This window comes from Cricetulus griseus, chromosome 4 (genome assembly GCF_003668045.3).
Source record: "Cricetulus griseus strain 17A/GY chromosome 4, alternate assembly CriGri-PICRH-1.0, whole genome shotgun sequence".
In the NCBI taxonomy this organism is placed as follows: Eukaryota; Metazoa; Chordata; class Mammalia; order Rodentia; family Cricetidae; genus Cricetulus; species Cricetulus griseus.
The window spans coordinates 134,327,093-134,354,871 of NC_048597.1; the positions used below are offsets into that span (position 1 = coordinate 134,327,093).

A 27,779-nucleotide genomic window follows, 5' to 3' on the forward strand; every position below is an offset into this window, starting at 1 on the left:
GGAATAGGTCAGCTGATAGTGTGTCCCAGAGTCTCCTGACCACACCCTCACTCACCCTGCTCCTGGGTGGCCAGCACTCATGCTAGACACAAACCTGGTCCTGTTGAGGTCATTGGGTTTGAGAGTCACTATCCCTGCCAGGTGGTCTGACCTACCCAGTCCCAGTGTGACCTCTGAGCTTGAGTCAGCTCCCATGTCCTCTGTATATGTCTGTGAAATGGGCATTGCGTTGTGTATCTGTGCACATGTGTGCTGATGTGCACCTTCACATGTGCAGAGACTAGAGGAGGAGTATGTCAGGTCCTCTTCATCTCTCCACCTATTTGTTTATTTGTTTCGTTTTGTTTCAGACAGTATAGCTTTGGCCTGTCTTGAACTCCCAGAGATCCTCCTGCCTCTGCCTCCTCATGCTAGGATCAGAGTTGTGCACCACCATGCTGGGCTTGTTTTGCTTTTGCTAGTCTGGAAGCCAGCAAACCCCAGTGGGCCTCCTCTCCCTCATGCCCTTTGGAGCTGGGGTTTGCAGGCATTTGTGGGGATGCCTGGTTGGTGTGTGGATGCTGGGATCCAAATTTCCATCCTCATGTTTGCACAGCAAGGGCTTCTAACTTCTGGCCACATGTATTGTTTTTCTTGTGACAGAATCTCATGTAGCCCAGGCTGGTCTCCTATTCCTGATTCCTCTGCCTCCTGGAGCCAGGATAACGGTCCCCAGGCTTCCTGCATGCCTGCTCAAGGTTCGGCCAGCTGAACTGCTGGGCTAGCTGTACCTGTGGAGACTCTTCATAGCCCAGGTCTCTGGTCCCATGTTCTCTGTGACTGCTCTTCTTTGAGGCAGCTTGCCCTGTGATTCTATGGTTTTGTTTCTAAGTCTCAGATGCTCCACAAGGTGCTCCTCCTGGCTCCTCCTGCAGGGGACCTCGCTGCCCCACAGTGTCAGCTGGAGTGTGTTCTTGCAGCCTTTGAGAATGAGAAACCTCCTCAGCCTTTTACTTGGCAAATGTAGGCATCTAGACCCCAGCCCAGCAGCTGATGCCTGCAGTCCAAGCACAGCGCCTGCTTGTGTTTTGTCAGGCAGTGTCTCCTGTGTTATCCTTCTTCCTCAGCCCCTTACGTACCAGAGTTACAGGTGCCTGCTGTGGTACTCAGCTCTTGCCAGTGTTCAGGGGACTAAGGTGATGGGATCCCAGATGGCAGTCCATCCTGGACCATGCAGTGAGCTGCAGAGTAGCCTGGGACCAAATCCCTTTATCAAGAAGAAAAAAGTGGGCTGGAAAGATAGCTCAGAGGTTAAGAGCACTGGCTGTTCTTCCAGAGGTCCTAAGTTCAATTCCCAGGAACTACATGGTGGCTCACAACCATCCATTATGAGATCTGATGCCCTCTTCTGGTGTGCAGACATACATGGAAGCAGAATGTTATATGCATAATAAATAAATAAAATCTTTTTTAAAAAGTTAAAAAAAAAAGAAGAAAAAAGTCTGTCATTAAAAGGTTTGGCACAAAGTGTGAGGACCTAAGTTTGTCCTCAGTACCCTTGTGAAAGGTCAGATGTTGGGGTACACACTTGTAACCCTGGTCCAGAAGTGGTGGAGATGGAAGGATTGCTTTGGTTTCATGGCCTGCCAGTCTAGGCCAGTTGATGAATTTTAGGCCCCATTTCAGAGGCACTGTCTCAAAAAGTAAGGTGGAGAGCAGTAGAGGAAGGACATCTGGCCACCACAAGCATACACACAAGCAATTTAAAAAGAAGAATAAGCCAGGCCTGGTGGTATACATTAATGCCGAACACAATGGAGTCAGAACTGGCTTGACAACATGTAGTTTAGAGAGGAACCACAGGTTCAGACATTTGGTGTATGTGCTTGGCTGAGGAGCCAATGGGGCAAAGCTACCATCTGTGGGATTGTGACTGAATGCCTCTAAATCAGAATCCCGCCCAGGTGAATGATATGTTGTTGCTATAGTAATCCCACTTCTGACACCAGTTAATGCCAAATACAATGGAGTCAGAATCAGATTGATAACAGGTAGTTTATTAAAGGGATAGTACTCCTACAAGGACCAGTGACCAGGTTTACACTGGAGCCGGAATGACCCGCAGATGTCTGGTCTGCCAGGCAGGAGATAGAAAAGAGAGCTGAGTACATGTGTGCGTGCGTGCCTCTCTGCTACTTAAACCCTTGCTTTGTCACTCTGACCACGACCAAGTAGGCGTGGTCAGTGGCACCTGTTGCCAGGCCCAAGTGTGTGTGGCCAGCATTACCTGTGGTCAGCTCCAAATGGGCATGGTCAGCAGTACCTCTAAATGGGATTACTCCCTACAGTACACCTTCAATCCTAGCAAAGACAGACAAATGTCTGAGTTCAAGGCCAGAAATACATAATGAGACTGCCTCAAATTATAAACAAACCTGATAAAATGAAAGAACAAATGCCATGTTCCTCAAGTTTCTGTAGGAACGGAAGTGGTTTCCTTTCTTCCCCTACCTGGCAGACTGCATGTTCTTGTGACCCATCCCCCAGTACACCACCCCTCTTTCACCTTGACTGTCTGTCTTCCCATGTCAGAATATGCGGAGTTTTTGCACTGCAAGTCCAAAAAGTTTACAGACTTTGATGAAGTCCGGCAAGAGATCGAAGCAGAGACCGACCGGGTAACGGGGACCAACAAAGGCATCTCCCCGGTGCCCATCAACCTACGGGTCTATTCACCACATGGTAGGTAACTTGGGCAGGCACGGGGGAAGCTGGTGTAGTCTTCCTAATCCAGTAGGATCTTCCCACTTCCCAAGCATCTGAGAAAATCATCATGGACTAGGAAGACACGGGAGGGGTGGTCAAGAGTGGGCATGAGCACATACCTCTAACCTCAGTTTTGGAGAGACAAAGGCTGGAGGATATAGTAAGGCCCATCTCAAACAAAAGTAAAAATTTAGGGCTGAGGCTGGGGATTAGTGGTCAGGCACTTGTGTGGCAGGCATGAATTCAATCCCCAGGACCACATTTAAAATAGAAAATGGGCCAGGCATGGTGGTGTATACACCTGAAATTCCAGCACTCAGTAGGCTAAGACAAAGACTTTGTGTTTGGTTCTAGCATCAGCTAAACTTTTCCAAGAAGTTCTGTTTTTGTAAAAAGTAAAAAATTTAAAATTTTTACTGTGTGTGTATTTATTTTTCCTGAATGTATGTGTACTTATCATCATATGTATATGCCTAGTGCCTGAGTAAGTCAGAAGAGGGTTTCAGATCCCATTGTACTGGAATTACAATTGGTTATGTGAGCCACTGTATGGGTGCAGGGAGTTGTGCCCAGGTCCTTTGCAAGAGCCAGGGTTGGTAATTACTCTGCTGCCTTTTTTTTTTCTAATGAATTAAAAATTTAATTCTGAACCATTTATTTATTATTTTGGTTTTTGAGACAGAGTTTCTCTAAGGCTTTGGAGGCTGTCCTAGAACTAGCTCTTGTAGACCAGGCTGGTCTTGAACTCACAGAGATCTGCCTACCTCTGCCTCCTGAGTGCTGGGATTAAAGGCACATGCCACCACCGCCCGGCTCTAAACCATTTTTATAATCATATCTGTTGAAGTATTGTATCACAGCAGGTTGTAACAACTTTGGTATAAAAGGCAACTGGTAAACTGTCCAAAACAAGACTCAAATAACACCTCTTACTGATTTGCCCTACCGCACATATCCCCAATAAAGTTTTTGTTCAAAAACATGAAATAGGGTTGGAGAGATGGCTCAGAGGTTAAGAGCACTGGCTGCTCTTCCAGAGGTCCTGAGTTCAATTCCCAGGAACCACATGGTGGCTCACAACCATCCCTTATGAGATCTGGTGCCCTTTTCTGGTGGGCAGATATACATGGAAGCAGAATATTGTATACATAATAAACAAATTAAAAAAAAATAAAAAAGCCAAACAAGAAAAAAGAAACAGGCTAAAGCCTAAAAAAAAATAATTAAAAAAAACCAACCATGAAATAGATCCACCTGCTTATTTTAAGCATATTAAAAAGACCATTTCTATCTGTCATTTATACAAAAGGCTACGCAATGTTACACGTGTCCAGATTATGATTAGCGTGATTATGAATTACTGTTCTACCCATTACTCAGTTTAGTAGGTTTTGGTGTTTTTGTTTTTGTTTTTTTGTTTGTTTTTTGAGACCGGGTTTCTCTGTGTAGCCCTGGCTATCTGTCCTGGAACTCACTCTGTAGACCAGGCTGGCCTCGAACTCACAGAGATCAACCTATCTCCGCCTCCTGTGTGCTGGGACTAAAGGAGTGCACCATCGCCCAGCTGGTTTTCCTTTCTCTCTTTCTCTCTCTCTCTCTCTCGTGTGTGTGTGTGTGTGTGTGTGTGTGTTCGTTCTCACATCTGTGGTGAGAACAGATATGAGAACAGATGTGGAGGCTGCAGGACGTCTTTCAGGAGTCACTTTTTCTCCTGCTGTGTAGGTCCTAGGGAATCACTTTCAAGTCATCAGGTTTGTGATAGCAGTCTTTACCCACTGAGCTACTTCACCAGCCCTGTTTATTCTCTCTCTCTCCCTCCCTCTCTGTCTCTGTCTTCCCTCTCTCTCTTTCTCTCTTTTCCCCGCTCTCCTCCCCTCCCCTCCTCTCCCGTCCCCTTCCCTTCGATCCTCTCAAAAGCAATGTCATGTAGCCCAGACTGGCCTCAAGCTCCTTCTGTGGTTCAGATGAGCTTGAATTCCTCATCCTCCTGCTCTTGCCTCATCAGTGCACAGCTAGACATGGGTTAATGGTGTGCAGGGCTTTGTGAACGCCAAGTGTGCCCTTGACCAACTGAGCTCCAGCCCTGGCCCTATAGCCTGAGCTACATGGTGAGTTCAAAGCCAGTCTGGGCTACACACCCAGAGTGTACCTCAAAAACAAAGACAGTTTGAGAGGAAGGGACATGAGTGGAATGCCTGCTGCACAAGTATGAAAACTTGAATTCTCTCCATAGCAGCTGCGCACAGCACAGCACAGCGTTGTGTGTCTGTAGTTCTGGAACCAGGACACTGGGACAGATGAGGTGTAGCTGAGTTGGTAGCTCAAAGCTCAGTGAGGAGACCCTTTCTCAAAAGATACAGTGTAGAAGTCAGCAAGATAATTCACCAAATAAAGGTACCTACCGGCAAACTAATGACCAAGTTCAGTTCCCAGGATTAACATGATAGGAGAGAACTGACTACTACACATGCTCTGACCTCCACATACACCTTGGTATATTCCTCTCTCTCTCTCCCTTTCTCCCTCTCTCCCTCTCTCCCTCTGTCCCTCTCTCCCTCTCTCCCTCTCTCTCTCTCCCCCCTCTCCCTCTCTTTCTCTCTCTGTTAAAATAAAATATAAAAAGAATAAATATGGTAGAGGGCAATACCTGGGTGACCTCTGACCTCCACATGCATGTGCCTATGAGGGCATCTACCAAACACGCAAAGCACACACAGGAGTGTTTTCTAGTAGGAGTGTTAGGAGTGGTCCCAACATGTGACTGCCCCTGGGAACTTGCTGATGTCCACTAGCTCTCTGCAGGGCTGTGTGGTGTGTATGCTCTGAACCCTTTCCTGGGCTCTGACCAATATTGCCTCTCGATTTTGCCCTCAGTGTTGAACTTGACCCTCATCGACCTCCCAGGAATCACTAAGGTGCCAGTGGGGGACCAGCCGCCAGACATCGAGTACCAGATCAAGGATATGATCCTGCAGTTTATCAGCCGAGAGAGCAGCCTCATTCTTGCTGTCACACCTGCCAACATGGACTTGGCCAACTCAGACGCCCTCAAGCTGGCCAAGGAGGTGGACCCCCAAGGTGACCCTCTAGCCCCAGGGCAGCAACTCTAGTAGTACTAGGTCCCCTCCCTAGTATGCTTCCTGGCACAGGGCTGTGTTAGAAAGCGGCCTCCTGGAATTCACCATCCCCTGTGTAATGTGGGTGTTCCTTGCAACACTTGAAATAGCTAGACCTTCCCACTTCCTTATACTAATGGGATCTCCTCTGCCAGCCCTGTAACCAACACAGTGATGTCGTCGTCATCTCTTAAAGAGCAGACAGGTTTATTTAGGCTGTTTATTTAGGTTCCTGTTGTAGTTGGTGGCTTTGTTGCTTTTGGGCCTGTGAGAAGACAGCACTACACTATATACATGGGGAGCAAAGCCACTCACCCAGGGAACCAAATAAGAAAAGAGACATGGGACCCCAGTGACTGGAAAGTCTCAAGGAAGCCTCCCTTCATAAAGGCAGACAGCTTAGCACACAAGCTGTTGAGGGATATTTAAGATTCAGAGTTTAGTCTGCAGATACTATTCAGTGGTAGAATTGCCTAGGAAGGGGCTGGGGTATACCCAGTGTGAATGAGGATCTGGGTTTGATCCAAGGGCTCACCTGCTAAGAGCACCTTCTGGTGAGTATGGTGGCACACAGCATTAATCCCTGAAGTTGATAAATAGTTCAGGTGGATCCCTGTGAGTTCAAGGTCAGTCAGGGCTACATAGTGAGACTCTAAAGAAAGGACATGGGTTTGGTTTCCAGCACCCACACAGTGGCTTGGAACAGTGTAGTGACTTCGGTTCCAGGGGATCTGACGCCCGCTTCTGACCTCTGCAGGCAGCAGGCACACACGAGGTGCATAGAGAGACATGCACATCCAACACTCATACTCATAAAAATAACAAAGTTGACCTAATACAATTAAAAAGCCATGACAAAAATAAATCAGTAAGATCCAGTCTTTAGGCTGGGCGGTGGTGGTGCACGCCTTCATCCTAGCACTTGGGAGGCAGAGGCAGGCGGATCTCTGTGAGTTTGAGGCCAGAGCGAGTGCCAGGATAGGCTCCAAAGCCACAGAGAAACCCTGTCTCAAAAAAACCAAAACCAAACAAACAAAAAAGATTCAGTCTGTAGTTCCCAAGACAATCATAATTCCAGATGCAACTTTGTGCAGTGTTCATTCCTCTCTGCTGAGATGGGACCATCTGGGCCCGGGTTATAGTTCATTCCTCTCTGCTGAGATGGGACCATCTGGGCCCGGGTTATAGCTCATCTGTTGCTGTGCTTGCCAAGCACACAGGATCCCAGCACTACATGAACCTGGTGCGGTGCTGCACACCTGTCTTCCTAGTACTGCAGAGGTGAAGGCAGGAGGATCAAGAGTTCACACTTATCTTCTGCTACATACAAGTTTGCGGCTCGCCTGGGAAAGTAGAGAAGGGCACTAACAACCTGGGAGAGATTTGAGGGTACAGTTTTGAGAGGGAGGAGGCTCGTGAGGCTGCAGAATGAGCTGGAAGTGCGGGTTCTTCCCCTGGAGCCTCCCAGCTGTGTCAGTCATGTTGCCCACTGTCCACACACAGAGTGGGCATGGCCGCAAGAAGGCATTAGTGAGGCAGTGTGAAGTGGACAGCACTATGCTGAGAGGCCATCTGTGAGCACACTGGCCTCGGGCTAGGGTGTCTCCCTAGAGCCTCCTTTAGCCCCCCCCTTTTTTAAGTACTCATGGGCTGGGTAGTAGTGGTAATCCCAGTACTCCGGAGGTGGTGGTGCAGGCCTTTAATCCCAGAACTTGGGAGACTAGCCTGGTCTACAAAGCAAGTGCCATGACAGCCAGAGCTGTTACACAAAAGAAACCCTGTCTTGAAAAACCAACCAACCAACCAAATAAATAAATAAATAAATAAATAAATAAATAAATAAATAAATAAAAGAAATAACAGTTTAAGAAAGTATGTCCAGGGCTATCTACATGGAAGAGGGGAGCTTTGTGGGCTCTTGGTTTTCCCATGATGACTTTCTTTTTTGTAATAACTATAAGTACTTTTTTTGTTTGTTTGTTTTGGTTTTTCAAGACAGGGTTTCTCTGTACAGCTTTGGAGGTTGTCCTGGAACTCACTCTGTAGACCAGGCTGGCCTTGATCTCAGAGATCCCCTGTCTCTGCCTCCTGAGTGCTGGGATTAAAGGCGTGCGCCACCAACACCTGGCTCCAAACTGTTATTTCTTAAAGTGAGACAGTCCTTATTTTTTGTTTCTGTAATGTTCCCCTATTTTGTGGTTGTTGCTTTGGTTTTTGTGCTTTTTACTATTTTTCAGTCGTGGCTTCAGAATTTTGCCCTGGCTAACCTGAACGACCAAAGTAGTCCCAGTATCAGATATTTACCTGCTTCTGCTCCCAAGTGTTGGGATAACAGGTTCAAGCCTCCATGCCCAGATCTATTTTATACTATAGCAATAGTGTGTTATTTATTCTGTGTGGAGAATTGTTGAGCCAGCCGTTCCTTCTCCTCACTGCATCTGTTCCCATCAGTGGATGTTTCCATTGCAGTTAATGCACAGTCCCCTCCTACTCATTTATTTTCCCTGTCAGCCCTATGAATTTTTAGGTGTAGCCCCCTTCCCAGTAGTGCCATCTAATGTAGAGTCACCTTTGATGTCCAAGTTGACACCAGTCTTCTGTGGGCTCTGTTAGCACCTCATATGTCCTGCTCACGTGGTACATACAGGCAGCACTGCACCTGTGTGTCCAGGCTGTACCTGTGTTCCTGAAGGGTCAGGTTGTTCTTGTTTAGACAGGACATTGTACAGTCCAGACTGCCTTCAAACTCTGTGTGTAGCTAAAGATGACCTTAAACTGCTGATCCTCCTGCCTCCACCTCCTGAGTGCTGAGATTACAGGTGTGTGCCAACATGCCCAGTGTAATTGGGTGCTTAGGAAAGAGCCCCAGGCTCCTTGCTAAGTGCTCTACAGCTCAGCTGGCACCTGGATGGAACTTAGGGTTTGTGAATGCTAAAGCAAGTATGGTCGTGGAGTTGCACCATCCTCTACCTTGCCTTGGAAGCCCAGCTTAGAATGTGCTCAGGTGAATTGTAGTCAGGACCCCAAACTAAAAAACTTTGGCTGCAGGGATTAAGGGGTAGAGGTGGGGCTGAGAAGAACAGTGGATTTGGGGGCTTTGCCATAGGTGTGCTGACTTAGGCAAATGTAGGGAGAACTTTGGGGTGGTCCTTGGAGTGGAACTTGAGCCAGGTAACAGGGAACCCTGGAAACAGTTGCTTGGGTTCAAGTGTGATGTTGGGAATGGGCCAGGAGATTCTAGTTTTTGTGATGTTCCCTGGTTCTGCTGTGGCCCACTTATACTCTCGGACAGTGTTTATTGAGAAAATACTTGCCCCTTGACAGAGTATCTGGGGCTGTAATTGTCATTTTACACTGCCAGCAGGTGTCCAGGCAAAATGATACCATAGCTTATCCCTTGTCTCATGGCCTGCCAGAAGGCCACGGGGACCCTTCCTCATGACCCCTTCTGACTTCTGGGCTCTTTCAGGGCTGCGGACCATTGGTGTCATCACCAAGCTGGACCTGATGGATGAAGGCACAGATGCCAGAGATGTCCTGGAAAACAAGCTACTGCCCTTGAGAAGAGGTATGCAGGGCTGGGGTGGGTCCATAGGAGCATGTATTTTGAGATTCTCATCTGGACACAGTGGTTCTGCATTACAGCTGTTTTCTAGAACATCAGGAAGGCAGTACACAGCCAGGCTTGGTGCATGCTCTAGTCCCACCACTCTGGAGGTGGAATCGGGGATCAGAAATTCCAGGTCATCTTTGGCTTCGTAGCAAGTTCTATGCCAGCCTGGCCTTTTTTTCAGCTAGGTGGTGGTAGTGCACGTCTTTAATCCCAACAATCGGGAGGAAGAGGCAGGTAGATCTCTGTGAGTTTGAGGCCAGTCTGGTCTACATCTACAAGAGCTAGTTAGGACAGCTAGGACTACACAGACAAACCTTGATAGGGGAGTGGGTGGGGACCTTTTTCATAAATAAATCTAGGTTCTAAGAATGAAACCCAGTGGTAGAACCCTTGCCCAGCATATGCTAGGAACAAGGTTCATTCCTCAACTGTGCAAATAAAACAGAAAAAAAGAGATACATATTGCTTGATTCCTCTTATTGAAGGACCCTAGAGCTGTCACTTTCCAACCTGTAGAATGGTGGTCTTTAGGCATTGGAGGACAGCCAGGCATGAGCACCTGTCAGTTCTACATTCTATAGCCTGAGATGGAAGGGTCATGAGTTTGAGACTGCTTGGGGTATAGCACTGATGACCTGAGCTTAGAATTCACATTAAGGTAGAAGGGGAAACTGACTCCATTTTTTTGAGAACATTTTTTAAACCTTTTTTGGCTGCAAGGAGTGGGGGCTGAGAAATGCCTCCCTAGCTAGTAGAGGCTGAGGGATGAAATGCTAAGGCTAAAGAGGAAGTAAGGCCTTCTGAATCCCCTCCAGACATTCTGAGCCTCCTCCTTAGACCAACGGGTAGGTAGTTCAGCACCATGTGCACTGGCTGTACTAAGAATCCATCCATTTGACTTCAGGGCCTCATCGCTTCTTCCTCCATCATGGCAGTCACCTGCCTCTGTCTCTCTTTGTCTTCCCAAAGAAATGACATCTGTCCCTTCCTCTCCACTCATGAGTGGTGTCCTCTCATTTTACTCTAACCTTGGGCTCTTCCTCACTTCTCTCCCCTGAGACTTCAGAGTTCCTCCCATTGGAGTGTAGCCCACTGATGTAAGGAAGATGTGTCTTGCATGCACAGGACCCTGGCTGGTCCCCAGCACCACAGAAAGGGTTCTTCCCTGCATCTTCCCTTCTCAATTTTCAGGCTCAGCCCCTGCTTTGTTAACACTGCCCAGAGCACCCCATCTTTTTTGCTGTTGTTTATGTGGTGTTCTGTTTCCTTGTTGATGTTTGAGACAGGCTGGACTTGAACCTTTTGCCTCAGCCCCAGCTGGGATTCTAATGTGTGCCACCACGTCCAGCTTATAACTTCCATTTTTGAAACTATTTGTATACATGTTTTTATTTTTGAGGACTATGTATGCCTAGTGACTGTCATGTCATAACCCTGGACCACCTTGAACTTGAGATCCTCCTCCTCAGACTTGCCAGTCACGGGCCTCCAAGCCTGTCTCTAGTGGGTTTTATTTTACTGCATTATTATTTGCATGTGGATGTGGGTGTATGCAAGATGTTTGTGGCAGGGAGGTTCCACAGCTCAGGATTGGAGGTCAGAAGACCACTTTTTAGAGTCAGTTTTCTGTCCATCATATGAATTCTGGGAGGTCAAACTCCGGTCATCAGGCCTGGCAGCTAACCATTTTACTGCTGAGCCATTTGCTGGCTGTAGTGGGTGGGGTTTTTTGTTATTGTTGTTGTTTGTTTGTTTTGTTTTTCTTTTTTTTCCAGACACAGTTTCTCTGTGACTTTGGAAGCTGTTCTGGAACTCACAGAGATCCACCCGCCTCTGCCTCCCTAGTGCTGGAATTAAAGGTGTGCCCCACCAATGCCCAGCTGTACTGGGTTTTAATATGACAAGATATGCTATGTTTGCCAGGCAGTGTGGCACTTGCCTTTAATCCCAGCACTCTGGAGGCGGAGGCAGGAGGATCTCTGTGAGTTGGAGACCAGCCTGATCTACAAGAGCTAGTTCCAGGACAATCTCCAAAGCCACAGAGAAACCCTGTCTCGAAAAAGATATGCTATGTTCTCTTTAACTTGCTTTCCAGAGTTTTGCTGTTGATGTTTTTTGAATATGTTTATGTCTTTATTTTATTTTTTAATTTAATAATTATTTGTACACTCACTGTGACAATGAGTGTAGGTATGTGCAGGGCTCCCTGGGAGGCCACAGGCTGAAGTTAGAGACATTCATGAGCCACTGACAGGGGTGCTGGGGAGGAGCAGTGTCCTAGTTTGCTTTTTATTACTATGATAGACACCATGACTAAAAACAACTTGGAGAGGGACGGCTTTGTTTGACTTACAGGTCACAGCCCACCATGGAAGGAAGCCAAATCAGGAACCTGGAGGCAGGAACTAAAGCATAGGCTACAGAGAAACCCTACTTAGTGGCATGCGCGCTCTATAACCTCCTCTGCCTGCTTTCTTTTGGGGGGGGTTAGGGGGACATTTTTTGATTTTTGAGACAAAGTTTCTCTGTGTAGCTCTGTTTGTCCTGGAACTCACTCTACAGAGTGGAGCTATCCTTGAACTCAGAGATCTTCCTGCCTGTGCCTCCCAAGATCTGGGATTAAAGGCATACACTAGCACACCCAGCTTCAGCTTGCTTTCTTATACACCCAGGATCACCAGTCCAGGGGTGGTACTACTCAGTGAGCTGGGCACTCCTGCATCACTCAGTAATGAAGAAAATGCCTGTTGGCCAATCTGATGGAGTCAGTTCCTCAATTAAGGTTCCTCTTCCAATGACTCTAGCTTGTAGTAATGACAGACACTACCCAGCACATGTAGGAAGTGCGTTTAACTGCACAGCTGTTTTTTATTTTGTGGTGTTGGTGGGGAGTAAAGCTCTGTACATGCTAAGCAGGCCTGTCCATGCTGAGCTGTGCCTTCAGCCCCCTCACACCTGTCCCTGCAGAGACTTTTCTGCCCATCTTCTCCTCCTTCCGCATTTCAAGTTGCTTTCCCAGCTGTCTTCCGTGCATTCACATCCCTAGTGAGGGCTCAGTGACATCCTGTGACCTCTCCTGTGAGTTTCTAACTTCCATCTGGCCCAAGCTGAGCCAGGCCAGCACTGAAAGCCACAGCACCGAGTTCTTCCAGGTGTAATGCATACCTTGACCTTCTCTCTTTAGGCTACATTGGTGTGGTTAACCGCAGCCAAAAAGACATCGAGGGCAAAAAGGACATCCGGGCCGCCCTGGCAGCTGAGAGGAAGTTCTTCCTCTCTCACCCAGCCTACCGGCACATGGCTGACCGAATGGGTACCCCACACTTACAGAAGACCCTGAATCAGGTAGCGCTGAGGTTTGAGGCTGCCATGTGGAGTGGGGTGGTCTGCATTGTGTAACAGTGTGGCTTTAGACTTGGGCCATTCTCAGTCTCCAGCAAGTAGCAAGGCTGCCAGTCCGTCTTGTTACTCCCATCCTAAGTTTTTGTCGATGAAGGCCTGTGGAGGACTGGGTGAGTCATCAACTTGTATTATGACTGTTTTAATCAATTAGTGTCACTGTTGTTATAATACCACTGCAGTAATCCACTTGCCAGAAGTCTAAAGACAGTCTTGAGGTGGGTAACAGGGTCAGTGAAGGCTGGTGACTGCACCTGAGTGGGAAGACAATGCTGTCTAGACTGCTGGGGTCTAAAGTCCTGCCCAGCTTGTGAGCGAGCAATCCTGGCCCAGCTTTCCCATGCCTCCCTCCTCTTGCCCATCAAGGGAGAATAGTTGCCCCTTCTGTTTCCTAGGTTAGGAGTCAGTGAGGCCATGTGTGTAGCACCAGGTATACACCTTGTGGGAAAGAGACAGTCTCCAGGGACTGCCACATTTCTCACAGTGATGAAACAGTAAGAAAACTGGTAAGTGCAGGTAGGGACAGAGACCAGAATCCCCCTTGAGGGTGTGAGGCTCTAGCTACATGCTAGAGCATCTGTCTAGTGAGGGGCTGGGAGCATTGCTCAGCAGCAGAGTGTCAGCCTTGCATGTGGGAAGCCCTGGACTCCATCTCCATCACCACATACCTCTGTGTGGTGGTACATCTGTGATGCCAGTGCTCAGCTCAGGAGGTCAGGAATCCAAGGTCATCCTCAGCTTTATAATCTGGAATAAATGAGAGTCTGTCTAAATCAAAAAACAACAGCAAAGTCCCTCAGTTATGCATGGATTGGGGCAGAGGCTCTGTGTGCTAGGGCCATTGTCACTAGGTCAGGTCCAATGGGAAGCCAGACGGTAAACAGGCTGTCAGATAGATTCCTAGTCGAGTGCTAGCTGCAGCTGGGGGTCACTGCAAGCAAGATGAAGTTCATCCCTAGAGCAATTGGAACATGAATTGGGCAGTGTGTCTTGTAGGAAGGGGCCTTTGGACTTGGGCAGAGTGAGGACGAATAGATAGAAAAAAGAACCCTCCCCAGAGCCCAGGGCTGCCTGAGAGCCAGGCATGTAGGCTGGTTGGTCCCCTTGAATTGAGGGGCCTTCTGTAGGACAGTGGTTGTCCCTGCTCTCTTTGTGAGCTCAGGATTGTAGTCCACAGGTACAGCCACCTGCTGCTCAAGCCTAAGCAACTGATTTCAGTCCCCACAAGGTCATGTAGGTAGAAGGAGGCAATGAACTCCATGAAACTGTTCTTTGACCTCTACACAGGCACCTGGCATGTGCATTTACCACCACCCCCCCCCCACAATAATAGGTAAATAAGAATTTTGAAAGGTCCACAGAGCTGTAAGCATCCAGCCTGCCGTGTGAGACCTCTAGCTTCCTCTGAGAACAACAGGGCTTGGTACTTACACAGGCAAGAGATGCTTCCACTCTTCTCCCCCAGACTCTGCCTCTTCTCTCGGTGGGAACCCACCTGCTATGACATGGTGCTCTTGCTCTGTCCCTCCTCACCCTCCCACCTTCCTGCTCCTTGGAATGCCTTTGGGTCTCAGTTGGAGGTTATCCTAGGCCCGGCCTGTGCATTGGTCCTGCCATGGGTGTCGCCCGACATCTGCCTACGGGCTTTCTGCATCACCTTGTGCTATTATTGCCCAGCTTCTGTCCATGTCCTGATTTTGTCTGGAGTTTTGTGGCTCTCTTTCATTTGCACCCATGACTCTGGGTGCTGTGGCTGAGGGTGGATTGTGTTCTTTACTCTAGGCCTAGGCTATCTTATCTGACCCCCTTACCTTTCCCCTAAAGCAACTGACCAACCACATCCGGGAGTCACTGCCAACCCTGCGCAGCAAACTACAGAGCCAGCTGCTGTCCCTGGAGAAGGAAGTGGAAGAATACAAGAATTTCCGCCCCGATGACCCCACACGCAAGACCAAAGCCCTGCTGCAGTATGTGCCCCTCCCACCTTGCCCATTGCCCGTCTGATTCATTCTGCTCTCCATCCAGGCCTTGTCCTAAGCGGCCCACGACATTGTCCCCAGCACTTGGGAGGCAGAGACAGGCGGGTCTCTGTGAGTTCGAGGCCAGCCTGGCCTATAGAGTGAGTGCCAGGATAGGCTCCAAAACTACACAGAAAAACCCTGTCTCAGGGGGAAAAAAAAAGAAAAAGAAAAAAATGAACATGACATTATCATCTGTTGGGTACATGCTCAGAAACCATGCAGTTGTATTACAAAAAAATTCATTGTTTTAATAGGTTACCATTTTTGTTTATTCCACATTCATTGCTGTAGTTGGCTGTGGCCTGTGACATGTAAGTTGGATACATTAGAATGGGATATATTATCTAGGACCATCATCCCAGCCTTTGGGAGGTGGAAGCAAGAAGATAAATCAGCCGGGCGTTGGTGGCACATGCCTTTAATTCCAGCACTCAGGAGGCAGAGGTAGGCAGATCTCTGTGAGTTCGAGGCCAGCCTGGTCTCCTTAGCGAGTGCTAGGATAGGCTCCAAAGCTACACAGAGAAACCCTGTCTCGGAAAAAAAAAAAAAAGAAAAATCAAAAGAAGTTCCTGAGCTGAGAAGGTAGATCAGCAAGTTAAAGTTCTGTCCCCAAGTCTGATGGCTTCAGTTCCATCCCTAGAATTGACATAGTGGAAGGAAAGGAACTACTTTCCTGATTTGTCCTCTGACCTCCACATATGCACCCTCTGCAGTTAAGAGCACGTGCTGCTCTTGCAGAGAACCTGGGTTCAGTTCCTAGCACCCACATGGCAGCTCACAACCACCTAGAACTGTAACACCAGGGGATCTGATGCCCTCTTCTGTTCTTCACCCAGACACATGTTAATAAAATGAGATAAGAATTGTTTGAAGCCAGGAGCTGGAAAGGAGGCTAACTTGGTAGAGTTGTCGGAGGACCTGAGTTTTGGATCTCCAGCATCCATGTAATATAAGATAAGCATCCACACACTGGGATTGCGGAGACAAAATGATCTGTGTTCCCTGGGCAGCTTGTCCAGCCAAATTGTGTTCAGTGAGAAACTGTCAGTAAGACAGGGAAGGATTTAGGAAGACACTGGACAGCATCCTTTCTCCTGCCTGTGTCACACATGGCACAAAAAAAAAAAAAAAAAAGCAAGAGAATGAGCTAATATATTGTGATCAGCTGAGTGTGGTGGCAAAAGCAGTCTGTGACAGCAGCAATCCTTACAGCCTTTTATTCCTTTTTTTTTTTTTTTTTTTTTGAGGGGATGAGGGGGTGCATATCTTATAGCCCAGAATGTAGAGATCCAAGGGTGACATTGAGGAGTCGGTGTCTTCCTTGCATCATTTTCTTCCCAGTGACAAGTGCCTTTACACATTGAACCAGATTGCTGACCACCCTTCCTCCCACAAATACACTTCTCTTTTTCTGTTGTTACACAAACTATCTATGTGCTGCTTAACGGTTGCCAAGCACTCCAGTGCTCATCCTGTTAGCCTGCTCTGCATATACTCAGACTGAGGCTCACAGTGCAGTGCCACTTAATCAAACTTTCCCAGCCTGTCTATGGTGGAGCCCTATGCAACCAGGGTAGAGAGGCAACAGAAACTACAGATGCCCCCCTGGCCTGTTGGGACCTGCTGTCTTGACAGTCATACGATAAATCAAGGGCTGCATAGAGTCCATGAGAACAACCAGGATGGTGCCCAGTGCTTGCCAAAGCAGCTGTGCTATTTTAATCATTTTTTAAAAACATGTATACATAGTCTGGAGAGATGGCTTAGGGGTTAAGAGCACTGGCTCTTCCAGAGGCCTCTTCCAGGGGTCCTGAGTTCAGTTCAGTTCCCAACCACCACAACCGTCTATAATGAAATCTGGTGCCCTCTTCTGGAGTTCAGACACATATGCAGGCAGAACATTGTATACATAATACATAAATCTTTAAAAAAAAAAAAAAGCAAAACAAAAAAACCCTTGTATACATTGGCTGTTCAAGTTATATTTAAAAGGAACAAAAAATGGCCAAACATGGTGGCATACATACACCTGTAATACTAGCACTTTGGAGGCTTGGGCATAAAGGTCTTTAGTTCAGGGCCACCTGGGATTACAAAGCAAGATCCTGTCTTCAAAAACAACAAAATGTAAAAGACAAGAAAATTATCCACAGGACTGACAAGTTGGCTCAGGGGGTAAACATGCTTGCTGCCAAGACTGATACCCAAGTACTTATCCCCAAGACTCACATAGTGGCAGGAGAGATCTGACTCCCACAGCACCCCCAACCCTACTTGTACACTGTGGCATGCCTCCCCCAGTAAGTACATGTAACTTAAATGTCTTTTTAAGAAACAAAGTTTGCCACAGAAACTTCTGTCTTGGCTGTTTTCTTTCCTTGAAGGATGGTCCAGCAGTTTGGAGTGGACTTTGAGAAGCGAATCGAGGGCTCTGGAGACCAAGTGGACACACTGGAGCTGTCTGGGGGGGCCCGAATCAATCGCATCTTTCATGAACGCTTTCCCTTTGAACTGGTAAAGGTAGGTGGTCAGTCTGGAGGGTACATCAGACACCCGGATGTGTTTGGTCTCTGTCGTGGCCTTAAACTTTCTTCCAAAGCAAGATGTCAGGAGCTCTGCATCATGCTGGAGGCTGCTGTCAGTAAACATGGCCTGAAGGGCATGTCACATCCATCTTCCCAGATCTCACAGATTAGATGTTCTGGGCAGGACAGTAGGAAAGTCCATGTTTCTTCCATTGATGAAGGGAAAAAGATACGTGATGGCCAGCAAGATGGATCAGCAGGTAAAGGCACCTATCTCCAATAGGAAGCAGAGTACCAACTCCTGGGAAGTTTCCTCTGATGAACCTCAGCCCCTCCTACAAACATGCACATACAACAAATAAAAATCTTATACAATTCTGGGCTTACAGCAATATTTCCAGAATTCTGTAAGCTCAGGAGGAAAGTGAGTTTGAAACTATGTGGCCTACAGGAGACTTTGTCTCAAAAAAGTGAAACAAATTCAAACAAAATCAAAAACAAAAGCCAGGAATCCCAGCACTTGGGAGGCAAAGGCAGGTCAGTCTCTGAGTTCCAGGACAACCAGGTTACATAGCAAGAAGTCCTGTCTCAAAACAAAACAAAAAAAGTAAGCAAAGTGTGCGTTTGTGTCCTTTTCCTTTGAGGCAGTGACTGTCTTGCATGCATAGGTGCAGACATACCAGCCAGTATGGAGGTCAGAGGACAGCATCCAGTGTCACTCGCTTTTATGTTTGTTTTTACAAGACTGTTTCTCTGTCCTGGAATTTAATCTGTAGGCCAGGCTGGCCTCAAACTGGGACCAAAGGAGTGTGCTCGTCCCCGTCCCCGTCCCCGTCCCCGTCCCCGTCCCCGTCCCCCCCAATCCCAGCTATTACTCTTATTTTTTGAGGCAAGGTCTCATTGTAGCCTAAGTTGGCCTTAAATTCTCAGTCAGTCATGACCTTGTGATCATCCTGTGCTAGGGTTACAGTCATGTTTATTATCACATGCAGTTTATTCATGTGTATGTGCCAAGCACTCAACCAATAGAGCCCTGGTCCACCTGTCCTTTTTCTGAGATGGCATCTCTCATCTGCCTAGAAGTTAACCAGTAGGCTAGACCTGCTGACTGAAAAGACTTTATCTTTTTTATTTTATGAGTGTTTGTCCTGATGTGTGTAAGTACACATACCTAATTGCCTGCAGAAGCCAGAAGAGGGCAGAGGATCCCATGGAACCAGAGTTATAGACAGTTGTAAGCCACTCACTATGTGGGTGCTAGGTTCTTTGCAAAAGCAGCCAGTGCTCTTAATGCTGAGCCATCTCTGCAGCCAAATACACCCAGCTTTATGTATAATTTTGTGTGTGTGTGTGTGTGTGGTGAGAGGGGTGGTATCTATTTAGTGTGTGGAGGTCAGAGAACAACTTTTAGGAGTTCTTTCCTTCTACCAAATAGATTTTGGGGGTGCCTATAGGCATGGAAATCAGGATTCACTAGACTCAGTATAAGTGAAGTGGAGTTTATTGGGGAAAAAGAACTTACACAGGAAACAAGTGACTATGCATTGCTCCAGCTCCAAGGATGCAGACCCTGTTACCCTGGTGCTGTCTACGACCCGAAAGGGCTTCCCAGCCCCAATTCTTTGCCTTTTAACTGACCACATCCACACCTGTGACCACACCCTTTTGGTGCTACAGGTGCGGAGGTGAATATCACTACAGTGATATTCTTTTAGTCTAAAGAAGATGATTTAGGCTTGATACAAAACTATATACAATGATAGAAAATATCAAGTATGCTTTAGGAGAAGAAAAGGTAAAAACATTCACAATTCAAGACCTGCCAGTGAAGCAACGGATGCCTTCATATCATCAGGGTTAGTGGCAGACACCTTTAATTACTTGAGCCATCTCTATGATCCTCAGTTGTTTTTAAGTTTGAGCTGCTAGGTCATCTTTGTGAAATACAGTCATAAATAGGAACAAACAGTCCCAGAATCTGCTTATGTTGTGAGGTGACCCTGGGAATTCATTACGTGTATTCGGCTTCTTTCTTCGAAGATGGAGTTTGATGAGAAAGATCTACGACGAGAGATCAGCTACGCTATCAAGAACATCCACGGAGTCAGGCAAGTTACATGGGAAGTCCCCTGTTCTCTTCCCTTCTACCCATGTTGGCTCCCAACCTTCTGAGTCCCTGGTAGTGAGGCCTTGAGAGGCAGTTTTCAGTACAATGTAAACATCTTGGTCTCCAAGGACATAGAATGTGTGTGCTGGCTCTATATGACCGTCCTGGGTCTCTTGACTACTTGTATCCCCTGGATGAAATGCATAGATTAATGTGACCTTATTCCCTGTGAAATCTATAGTGACCATAGGTTGGGTGGGAACAGAGTTGAATTGTCCTCATGGAAAACTGCATCTTGTTTCATTATGGGTCACTTGTGAACCTCTTGGTGTCCCCTCCTTAATTACAGTCAACAAAGTAAGCTGGGCAGTGGTGGTGCATGCCTTTAATCCCAGCACTCGGGAGGCAGAGGCAGGCAGATCTCTGTGAGTTCAAGGCCAGCCTGGTCTACAAAGAGAGAGAGAGAGCCAGGACTGTTACACAGAGAAACCCTGTCTCAATCAATAAAGTGTACCTGGTTCTCTAGCATCCCAAGATCCTCAGGTTACCGTGAGGGCTCCCCAGTCAGGAACTCTCAGGTATCCCACCCTCAGCTTTGATGGGATGGCCTTCCTTGTCAGGGACCTAGCCATGCTTTGAAAGTGGCTGACCACCCTTTGTTTCTCTCTGACTTATCTTTCCCTGCTTCCCCACTGGGTCTGGACCTTTTTAGAACTGGGCTCTTCACGCCCGACTTGGCGTTCGAGGCCATTGTGAAAAAGCAGGTGGTCAAGCTGAAAGAGCCCTGTCTGAAATGCGTGGACCTGGTTATCCAGGAGCTTATCAGTACAGTTAGGCAATGCACCAGCAAGGTACCGAACCCGCGGACATGGGGCCGCAGGCTTGGTATCAGGCCCCAGGTTACCTCATTTCTGAGAATCGTGAAGGGATGGGAATGTATCAGTCTGGACTCACTCAGAAGGGGGTGGGGGAACGCTGGGCTTGTGAGAACCAGCTAGAGTGTGACAGGCCTCCTGGGACCCTGATACCAAGCCCAGCATGCATATGGTGGAATGGGGCATCCTCTGGCTGTGTTGCTTTGCTGCTTGCTAGGGAAGCAGATCGGGGCTCCCCGCTTGTGCTGTTGGAGGCCAAGATCACTGAAGCCTCCCTGTTGTCCCCCTTGACAAATGACAAATGCCTGGCTTCTCTGGAATAAGTCACTTCTCTGTCCCCATGGCACTGGAGAGAGCATAAAATTGGTGGCATAATGAGAGCTCAGTGCTCAGCTTCACAAAGCCACTTGGGCTCCATAGTGGCCCTACCAGCTTTTGTTTTACCCTGTGCTGTCCTTTTTCAACCCCACCCCTCTCAGGTCAATCTGTACTCAGTCTTCCTGGTCATGAAGACCTATATCCCACTCTTCATGGGCAACTGTCTCCACTCCCACCATTCTGCCAGGCTCGTCTGGGAGGGCTGTTTCTCAGGACAGTACACTTCTGCCAAGCAGCTGAAATGCTTGCGGGGAAAGAGAGGGCATCTGCTTGTAGGACCTCAACATCCCCAGCTCTCTGAAATGACAAAGAATTTCTGCTTGAGCTGCCTGTTCTACTGAAGCAAGTCCTCATTTGCTTCCTCAGCTTCTCCAGTTGGAAAACCAAACAAAAGAAATAACAAAACAGAAAAACAGCCAGGCAAAGACTGGGGTTAGGGTTAGGGTGAGTTTGTAGAGTGCTTGCCTGGCGTGCACGAAGCTCGGGGTTCCATCCTTAGCATCATGTGGACCAGATGTGGTGACTCATACCTGTGATCCTGGTACTCAGAAGTTGGAAGTAGAAAGACCAGAAGTTTAAGGTTATGCTCAGTCATAGGGAAAGTTGGAGGCTAGCATGTGCTACATGAGACCCTTTCAAAAAAAGAGTGGCTGCTGATTGCTATCCTAGGGGCCATTGGGCCTGTGATGACATTGTCCTGTAGCACTGAGCCTTCCTGGAACTGTAGACTAGCCCTGTGCTCTCCCAGGCCTTGCTGATCCTGAGCAGCTTCCAAGACATATGTGGGTGCAGGCTTTTCTGTGTGTGCACTAACCGGCTCATTCTTGTTTCTTCTTTCTCTCTCTGTCTCCCGTCCTATGTGTGCATTTGTGCGTGTGGCCTGCACTACCCCTGGGTGTCTCTCAACCTCATCCCGCCCTTCTCCACCTGACCCAGGACGGGGCTCTTCACCCCCGACATGGCCTTTGAAGCCATCGTGAAAAGACAGATTGTAAAATTCAAAGAGCCGAGTTTGAAGTGTGTTGACCTGGTGGTGTCGGAGCTAGCCACGGTCATTAAAAAGTGTGCTGAGAAGGTAACAGGCCTTGGTCCTCCTGTCCCTCATCAGTTCCCACCTCATCATTTCTTCACTGGTATCATCAGCCCTGAGCATCTGGACAGTCTTGCCTGGAGGGAACCCCTGCTGGCCACATTTGTCACCATCCCCACCTCAACTGCCACCTCATACTAAGATGGCAGGCTACATGCATGCCCCACCTTTTCAATTTTGGGGTCCGATGGAGGTACCTTTGACATGTCCAAGCACAGTTACATTTGTGAAGCAGTTTCTTCTAGATCCCATCCCTTGCAACTGCCGTGTTCACCTTCATGGTGTGCCTTAAAGTGCATTTAGTAGCATCTCTTCCCCAACACATGTGGCTCGGATCATGCACTATCCCAGAGGGGGTCTGAGGGTTTGCCATGCGGGTGCCAAATTCACAGTGATCAGGGGCCAGTTTCCTGCAAAGGGTTCCCTGAGCTTGATGACCCAGATGCTGTCTCTGTTATCCCAGAGCAGGGCACCATGCTCGTTTGAATGCTCAGTGAGGGCCATGACTTTGTCCTGCCTTTACTCATGCTGGGCGGGAGGGGGATGTCTGGCACCTCTGGTGGCAAAAGCCTATCACTCACTTTCTCTGCCACTTTCTACCTCCAATCGCTGGCTTTGCAAAGCGGCTCTCAGCATGCACAGCCACTCTCTCCCTTTCCCACTCTGACTGGCCTGCTCTTGTCTCCCAACTCCTGCAGCTGGGAGACAAGAGAAAGTGGGGACCTAGAGGCCCCTCATGTCTTTTCCTGTTTCATCCTCGCACTTGGTTTATGTTCCTCCCTGATGTGGCCTAGAAGACCTTGCCAGCTCAGTCCTTGTACTTGTCCCCCAGCTCAGTTCCTACCCCCGGTTACGAGAGGAGACAGAGCGGATCGTCACCACCTACATCAGGGAGCGAGAGGGGAGAACCAAGGACCAGGTATTGTCCCAGTTCGCTATTTCCTTTTCTTTGTTCACGTCTAAGAGATACTGAGAGTATAGTTCTGTGGGGTTTTTATTGTCTTATTGCAATTGTTCATTTCAAGTGTATTTCCACAGTATGCGTGTGGAAGCCAGAGGGCATCTCTGAGTCGTTGGGTTGCTCCTTCTCTCTTTATGTTGATGTTCTGGGGGGTTCAAACTTAGGTCAGAAGGCTTCCAAGGTAAGCCTCCTTCCCTGCTGAGCCATCATACCAGCCCCAAGGATGCATTCTGAGGCCTGGGACCATGGCTCAGTTGGTATAGCACTTGCCTAGAGTGTGTGAAGCCCTGGTTTCTATCTCTGGCACCCAGTAAGCAGGGTGTCATGGGGCACGGCTATCATCCTGCCACTTGGGAGCTGGAGGCAGGAGGATCAGAAAGTCAGTGCCATGCCTTGAAGCCCACCATTGTCAGCTGCAAGAGACTTTGTGTCCCTCACCACCACCCCTAATAAGAGATTTATCAGTCTCCACCGTCCCCAGTGTCGGCCTGTATCCTGGCCTCCCCATCACATACTGAGCCATCTCCCACCATGGTTGTTCAGATGGTGTTAATATCTTTGTGCAGCTACATATTAGATTGCTCTGTGATGCAACTAGATCTTTGTTCATTTTCTAAAGACCAAGGTGGTTTCTTGTTTGCCAGGGCTTTTCCCCACAGTGCTTTGGGGAGACTCTGTGTGATTCTGCTTTCCAACCTTGGCCCAATGTGTAGGATCCCTGTGCCATCTGTGGTGGCATGGTTGGCTTTCTCCATTGTTGGGGCATTTTCTATGGGGAATATACTGCACCTTTTTAAGGCTGCCCTTGCCTGTCAGGGGATGACTGGGAATCTCTGGAGGAGAGTGGACCTGCAGCAGAATCCCTGCTGTCCCTTTCCATATCATGGGCTAGAGAAATGCCTCAATAGTTACATGGTCAGCAGACCCAGATTTTGTTCTCAGCACCTACAGGTTGGCTCACAAACATCTATGAATCCAGTTCCAGGGGATCCCGTACCTATTTCTGATGTTGCTAGCACTAGGCATACACTTGGTTGAACAGACAATAAATGCTGATCTCATGAATATAAAATAAGATAAATAAATATAATTATGGGGCCTCATTAGAGGTGTTTTAATGTAAACTAGTATAAACAATCTGTATTTTTTGTGTCTGCTTATTTCTCTGGTGAGAGTTTCCCTACAACACCTTCACAAACTGGCTTCTTTGTCCTTAAACCTTCATTTAGCACTGGGCCTCTTAGATTAGCTTCTGTGGCCTGGGAGATGTGGGTTTGGTGCAGATGCCTGTCTTAACAGTACAGAGAGTCTAAAGCCAGGCAGACTGGTTACATAGTGAGACCATCTCAAAAGAAAACAAGGGCAGACAGCTTCCAGCATTCACAAAGCCCTGGATTGTCCCTCCTGCCAGCTCCCAAATCACAACACAGAAACTTAATACTAATTATGAAAGCTCGGCCGATAGCTTAGGCTTGTTTCTAACTAGCTCTTACAGCTTAATTAGCCCATTTCTATTCATTCACTTTATGCCTCGTAGCTTTCTTAACTTTACTCTGCACTGCCCATGCTGCTGTCCTATTTCTTTAGTCGCTGTCTTGCAACTCTCCCCATCTCTGCCTTTCTTCTTCCCAGCATCCTCTCTGCCCCCAAAATCCTGCCTAGCTATTGGCCGTTCAGCTTTTTATTAAACCAATCCAAGTGATAAATCTTCACAGTGTACAAAAAGTTTATTCCCCAATACTGGGTAGACACTACCAGGCTTCATCTCAGAGCTGTAGGATGACAGCACTCAGGCCTTACAGAGCCAGCTTCAAGGACTATGCGACAACACCCATCCTTCCCCAACAACCTCCTAGGTCTGTGTACTTTATCTTGCTTATTAGTGATGACCTAGAGGCACATTGACCAGGGGCCAGTGGAAATCTTTTGGGGAACCAGAGCCCCTCTTCACAGACAGCCTGAACTGTTTTTTGTTTGGTTTGGTTTGGTTTGGTTTGGTTTTTCGAGACAGGGTTTCTCTGTATAGCTTTGGAGGCTGCCCTGAAACTCACTCTGTAGACCAGACTGGCCTCAAAGTCACAGAGATCCACCTGCCTCTGCCTCCTGAGTGCTAGGATTAAAGGTGTGTGCCACCACCGCCCGGCAGCCTGGACTGTTCTTAATGGGAACTAGGGTAGAAAGGTGCCTGAGCCAGTGATGTCCAAGGAGAAGCCTCAGCCTGTGCAAACCAGGACCAGAAGCATCCCCACACACAGAGCTGTATTGGGGTTAGCAATGGACTATCTGAAGGCATCTGTCTGCCAGATTTGAGAATGCAACCTTCCCAGGTGTGTGTGTGTGTGCACACATGCAAATGTGATTGGGCTGTTAGTGTGTGTGGTGCTGGATTCTATCTTCATGCCAGGCAAGTACTCTACCTACCACTGAACCATAGCCCTAGCCCAACTTTTTTTTTTTTTTTAATTTACTTTATGGGAATGAATATTTTGTCTGCATGTGTACCACATGCATCTCAGGTGCCTGTGCAGGCTAGAAGAGGGCATCAGGTCCTCTAGAACTGGAGTTACAGACAGTTGTGAGCCACCATGTGGGTGCTGGGAATCAAACCTGAATCCTCCAGATGCTTGTAACCATTGAGCATTCTCTCCAGCCCCCACCCTTCCTTTTAATTTTACATTCGGATGTTGAAAACAGAATCCCAGCACTTGGGAAGCAGAGGTAGGTGGCTCTCTGAATCTCAGTTCAAGGACAGCCAGGCTACACAGAGAAACCTTTTCTTGAAAAGAGGGAGGGAGAGGAGAGAGAGAGAGAGAGAGAGAGAGAGAGAGAGAGAGAGAGAGAGAGAGAGAGAGAGAGAGAGAGAGAACAGAGCCACGAATTACCCAGGCTGACCTGAACTCAGAATGCAGCTGTGAATTTTTGTTTTGGGGGAAGACCTGCTTCTGTGGGGGTTCGAGTCCCAAAGAGGATGCGTGGAATAGGCGGGGTTGTGTGTCAGATACACACTCATCACACAGGGCACACAGGGACTGGCATGATCTGAGGATGAGTACTAATGGCTGCCAGCAGTGTTTAATTAAAAAAAAAAAACACCTTTTATACCCTATAAGGGAGCATTGAGCTGGGGTGTGGCCTGAGTTCAGGGGTTGAGAATCTAGCCTTGACCTTGACAATAGGCATCAGTCATATGTTAATGAAGGGCCACAGGTTCCTCTTGCTAGAGATAAGGAGAATGTCCAATGTATCAAACAGGAACTTTCTTTAAGCCCTAAGAGAATGGAGACCTTATCCAAATGTTTGACTTTGGAAAAGACTTCTGAGGAGCAAACATTATACTGCAGTTTCTTAGTCTTACTGTGTGGGCCTGTTTGCCTCATAACCGTACCAAAAGGGAAGGTCCTGGTATCTTAGTCTTTTCCCATTAAACTGTACCATTCTCATTTCTCTGTATTTATTAATTGAACTCTTGCCCTTAATGACCTCAGGCTCTGGATCTGAATTGTGGGCATTTCATCCTCGGGGTCAGGTGTATCTGGTAAATCTCTAACTTTCCTCCTCTAATTAGGAGGACACAATGAGATTCCTAGTTCCATGGTGGCAGGGACTTTTTTTTTCTCCAAAAAATTATTTTGTTTAATGACGCTATCATTGTACCCTTTTTTATCCTCCCTTCCCAGACAGCGTTTCTCTGTGTAGCTTTAGAGCCTGTCCTAGAACTCGCTTTGAAGACCAGACTGGCCTCAAACTCACAGAAATCCACCTGCCTCTGCCTCCAGAATACTAGGATTAAAGGTGTGTGCCGCCACCACCACCACTGGGCTTACCTTTTTAACCTTTACCAAAGCCTGCACAAAGTTTCCCAAAGGGAAAGGCATTAATATTGAGAATCACTAAAAATGAAAGTAAAAAGATGCTGGAGAAGTGTGGTTTGCAATATTGAAGTGCTGGAACTTTGTCAAGCAGCAATGACCCTATTCGGTCCAACCAGTTTTTGTTCTGTATAATATATACACGTCCTGTCGTGTAACTGTGCTGCATGCATGCATGTGCTGTTCAATTTGAAAGTAGCACTGATAAGATAAAGGCTAATCGGGAATCATAGTGCATTGTGACTGGAGGCTGGCTCAGGTGCATCACCTCAGTGGTACAGGACTAGTTTAGCATGGATAAGGTCCTGACTCCAACCCCAACAGTACCAATAAATGAGAAAAGAAAGAAGATAATGAACCCAGTCCACATACATAACTTAGTAACATTAGGCCCCAGATTGCAGCCAGTCAGGGGCCAAAGGAAAATACCAGCTCTCATGAGGGCTGGACCCATGACCACCACATTGGGCTACCAGGCACTGTTTCCTTAGCCCAGTCTTCCTGTAGGGCTCTTTCCACCTGCAGGTCTACCCTTGTGCCGGTGATCCAGCCTTCCTGCTGAGCTCCTGCCTAGGAGAGCTATGGGAATGCAGCAAGTGTGTGTGTGTGTGTAAAATGTGTATTTGTGTAAAGTGTGTGTGTGTGTGTGTGTGTGTGTGTGTGTGTGTGTGTGTGTGTGTAAGCACTATGCTTACTGCCTTCCCTGCTCTTCTGTACTCTGTACTCACAGCTACCCCTGCTTCCCTCTAGATTCTTCTTCTGATTGACATTGAGCAGTCCTACATCAACACAAACCATGAAGACTTCATTGGATTTGCCAAGTATGTACTTACACAGCCAGTGACACAGGGGCAGCATCCGTTCCTACCCCCAGCACCAGAGTGTGTGTCTGTCTGTCTGTCTGTCTGTCTGTCTGTCTGTCTGTCTGTCTGGTGAGAATGCTGGGCAAAGTGCAGAGCCATTTGAGAGAGCCTTGAAGCTTTTTTGGACCAATGATGACTTCTGTCAGTGTCCTTACCCAGTAGGCTATTTGTGGATATCTCAGGGATAAAGTGGGAGCTCTGTGGTCATTCTCAGGGA

The 27,779-nt window shown here is 47.7% G+C and overlaps 1 protein-coding gene across 10 annotated transcripts in view; it reads left to right on the forward strand.

Moving 5' to 3' along the window:
* The window catches only part of Dnm2 (dynamin 2), a 91,128-nt gene that overhangs the window by 39,875 nt on the left and 23,474 nt on the right, over positions 1 to 27,779 (forward strand). For 5 of the 10 annotated variants that reach the window (XM_027411543.2, XM_027411545.2, XM_027411549.2 and 2 more), the window contains exons 3-12: positions 2,572 to 2,721; positions 5,620 to 5,823; positions 9,331 to 9,429; positions 12,659 to 12,819; positions 14,698 to 14,840; positions 17,279 to 17,414; positions 19,460 to 19,527; positions 21,716 to 21,854; positions 22,702 to 22,788; positions 27,450 to 27,520. In XM_027411543.2, the coding sequence (XP_027267344.1) occupies positions 2,572 to 2,721; positions 5,620 to 5,823; positions 9,331 to 9,429; positions 12,659 to 12,819; positions 14,698 to 14,840; positions 17,279 to 17,414; positions 19,460 to 19,527; positions 21,716 to 21,854; positions 22,702 to 22,788; positions 27,450 to 27,520 (1,258 nt within the window). Of the gene's footprint in view, positions 1 to 2,571; positions 2,722 to 5,619; positions 5,824 to 9,330; positions 9,430 to 12,658; positions 12,820 to 14,697; positions 14,841 to 17,278; positions 17,415 to 19,459; positions 19,528 to 20,238; positions 20,378 to 21,715; positions 21,855 to 22,701; positions 22,789 to 27,449; positions 27,521 to 27,779 lie in introns of all 10 variants that reach the window. The other 5 variants (XM_027411548.2, XM_027411550.2, XM_027411542.2 and 2 more) reach the window with 1 other exon arrangement.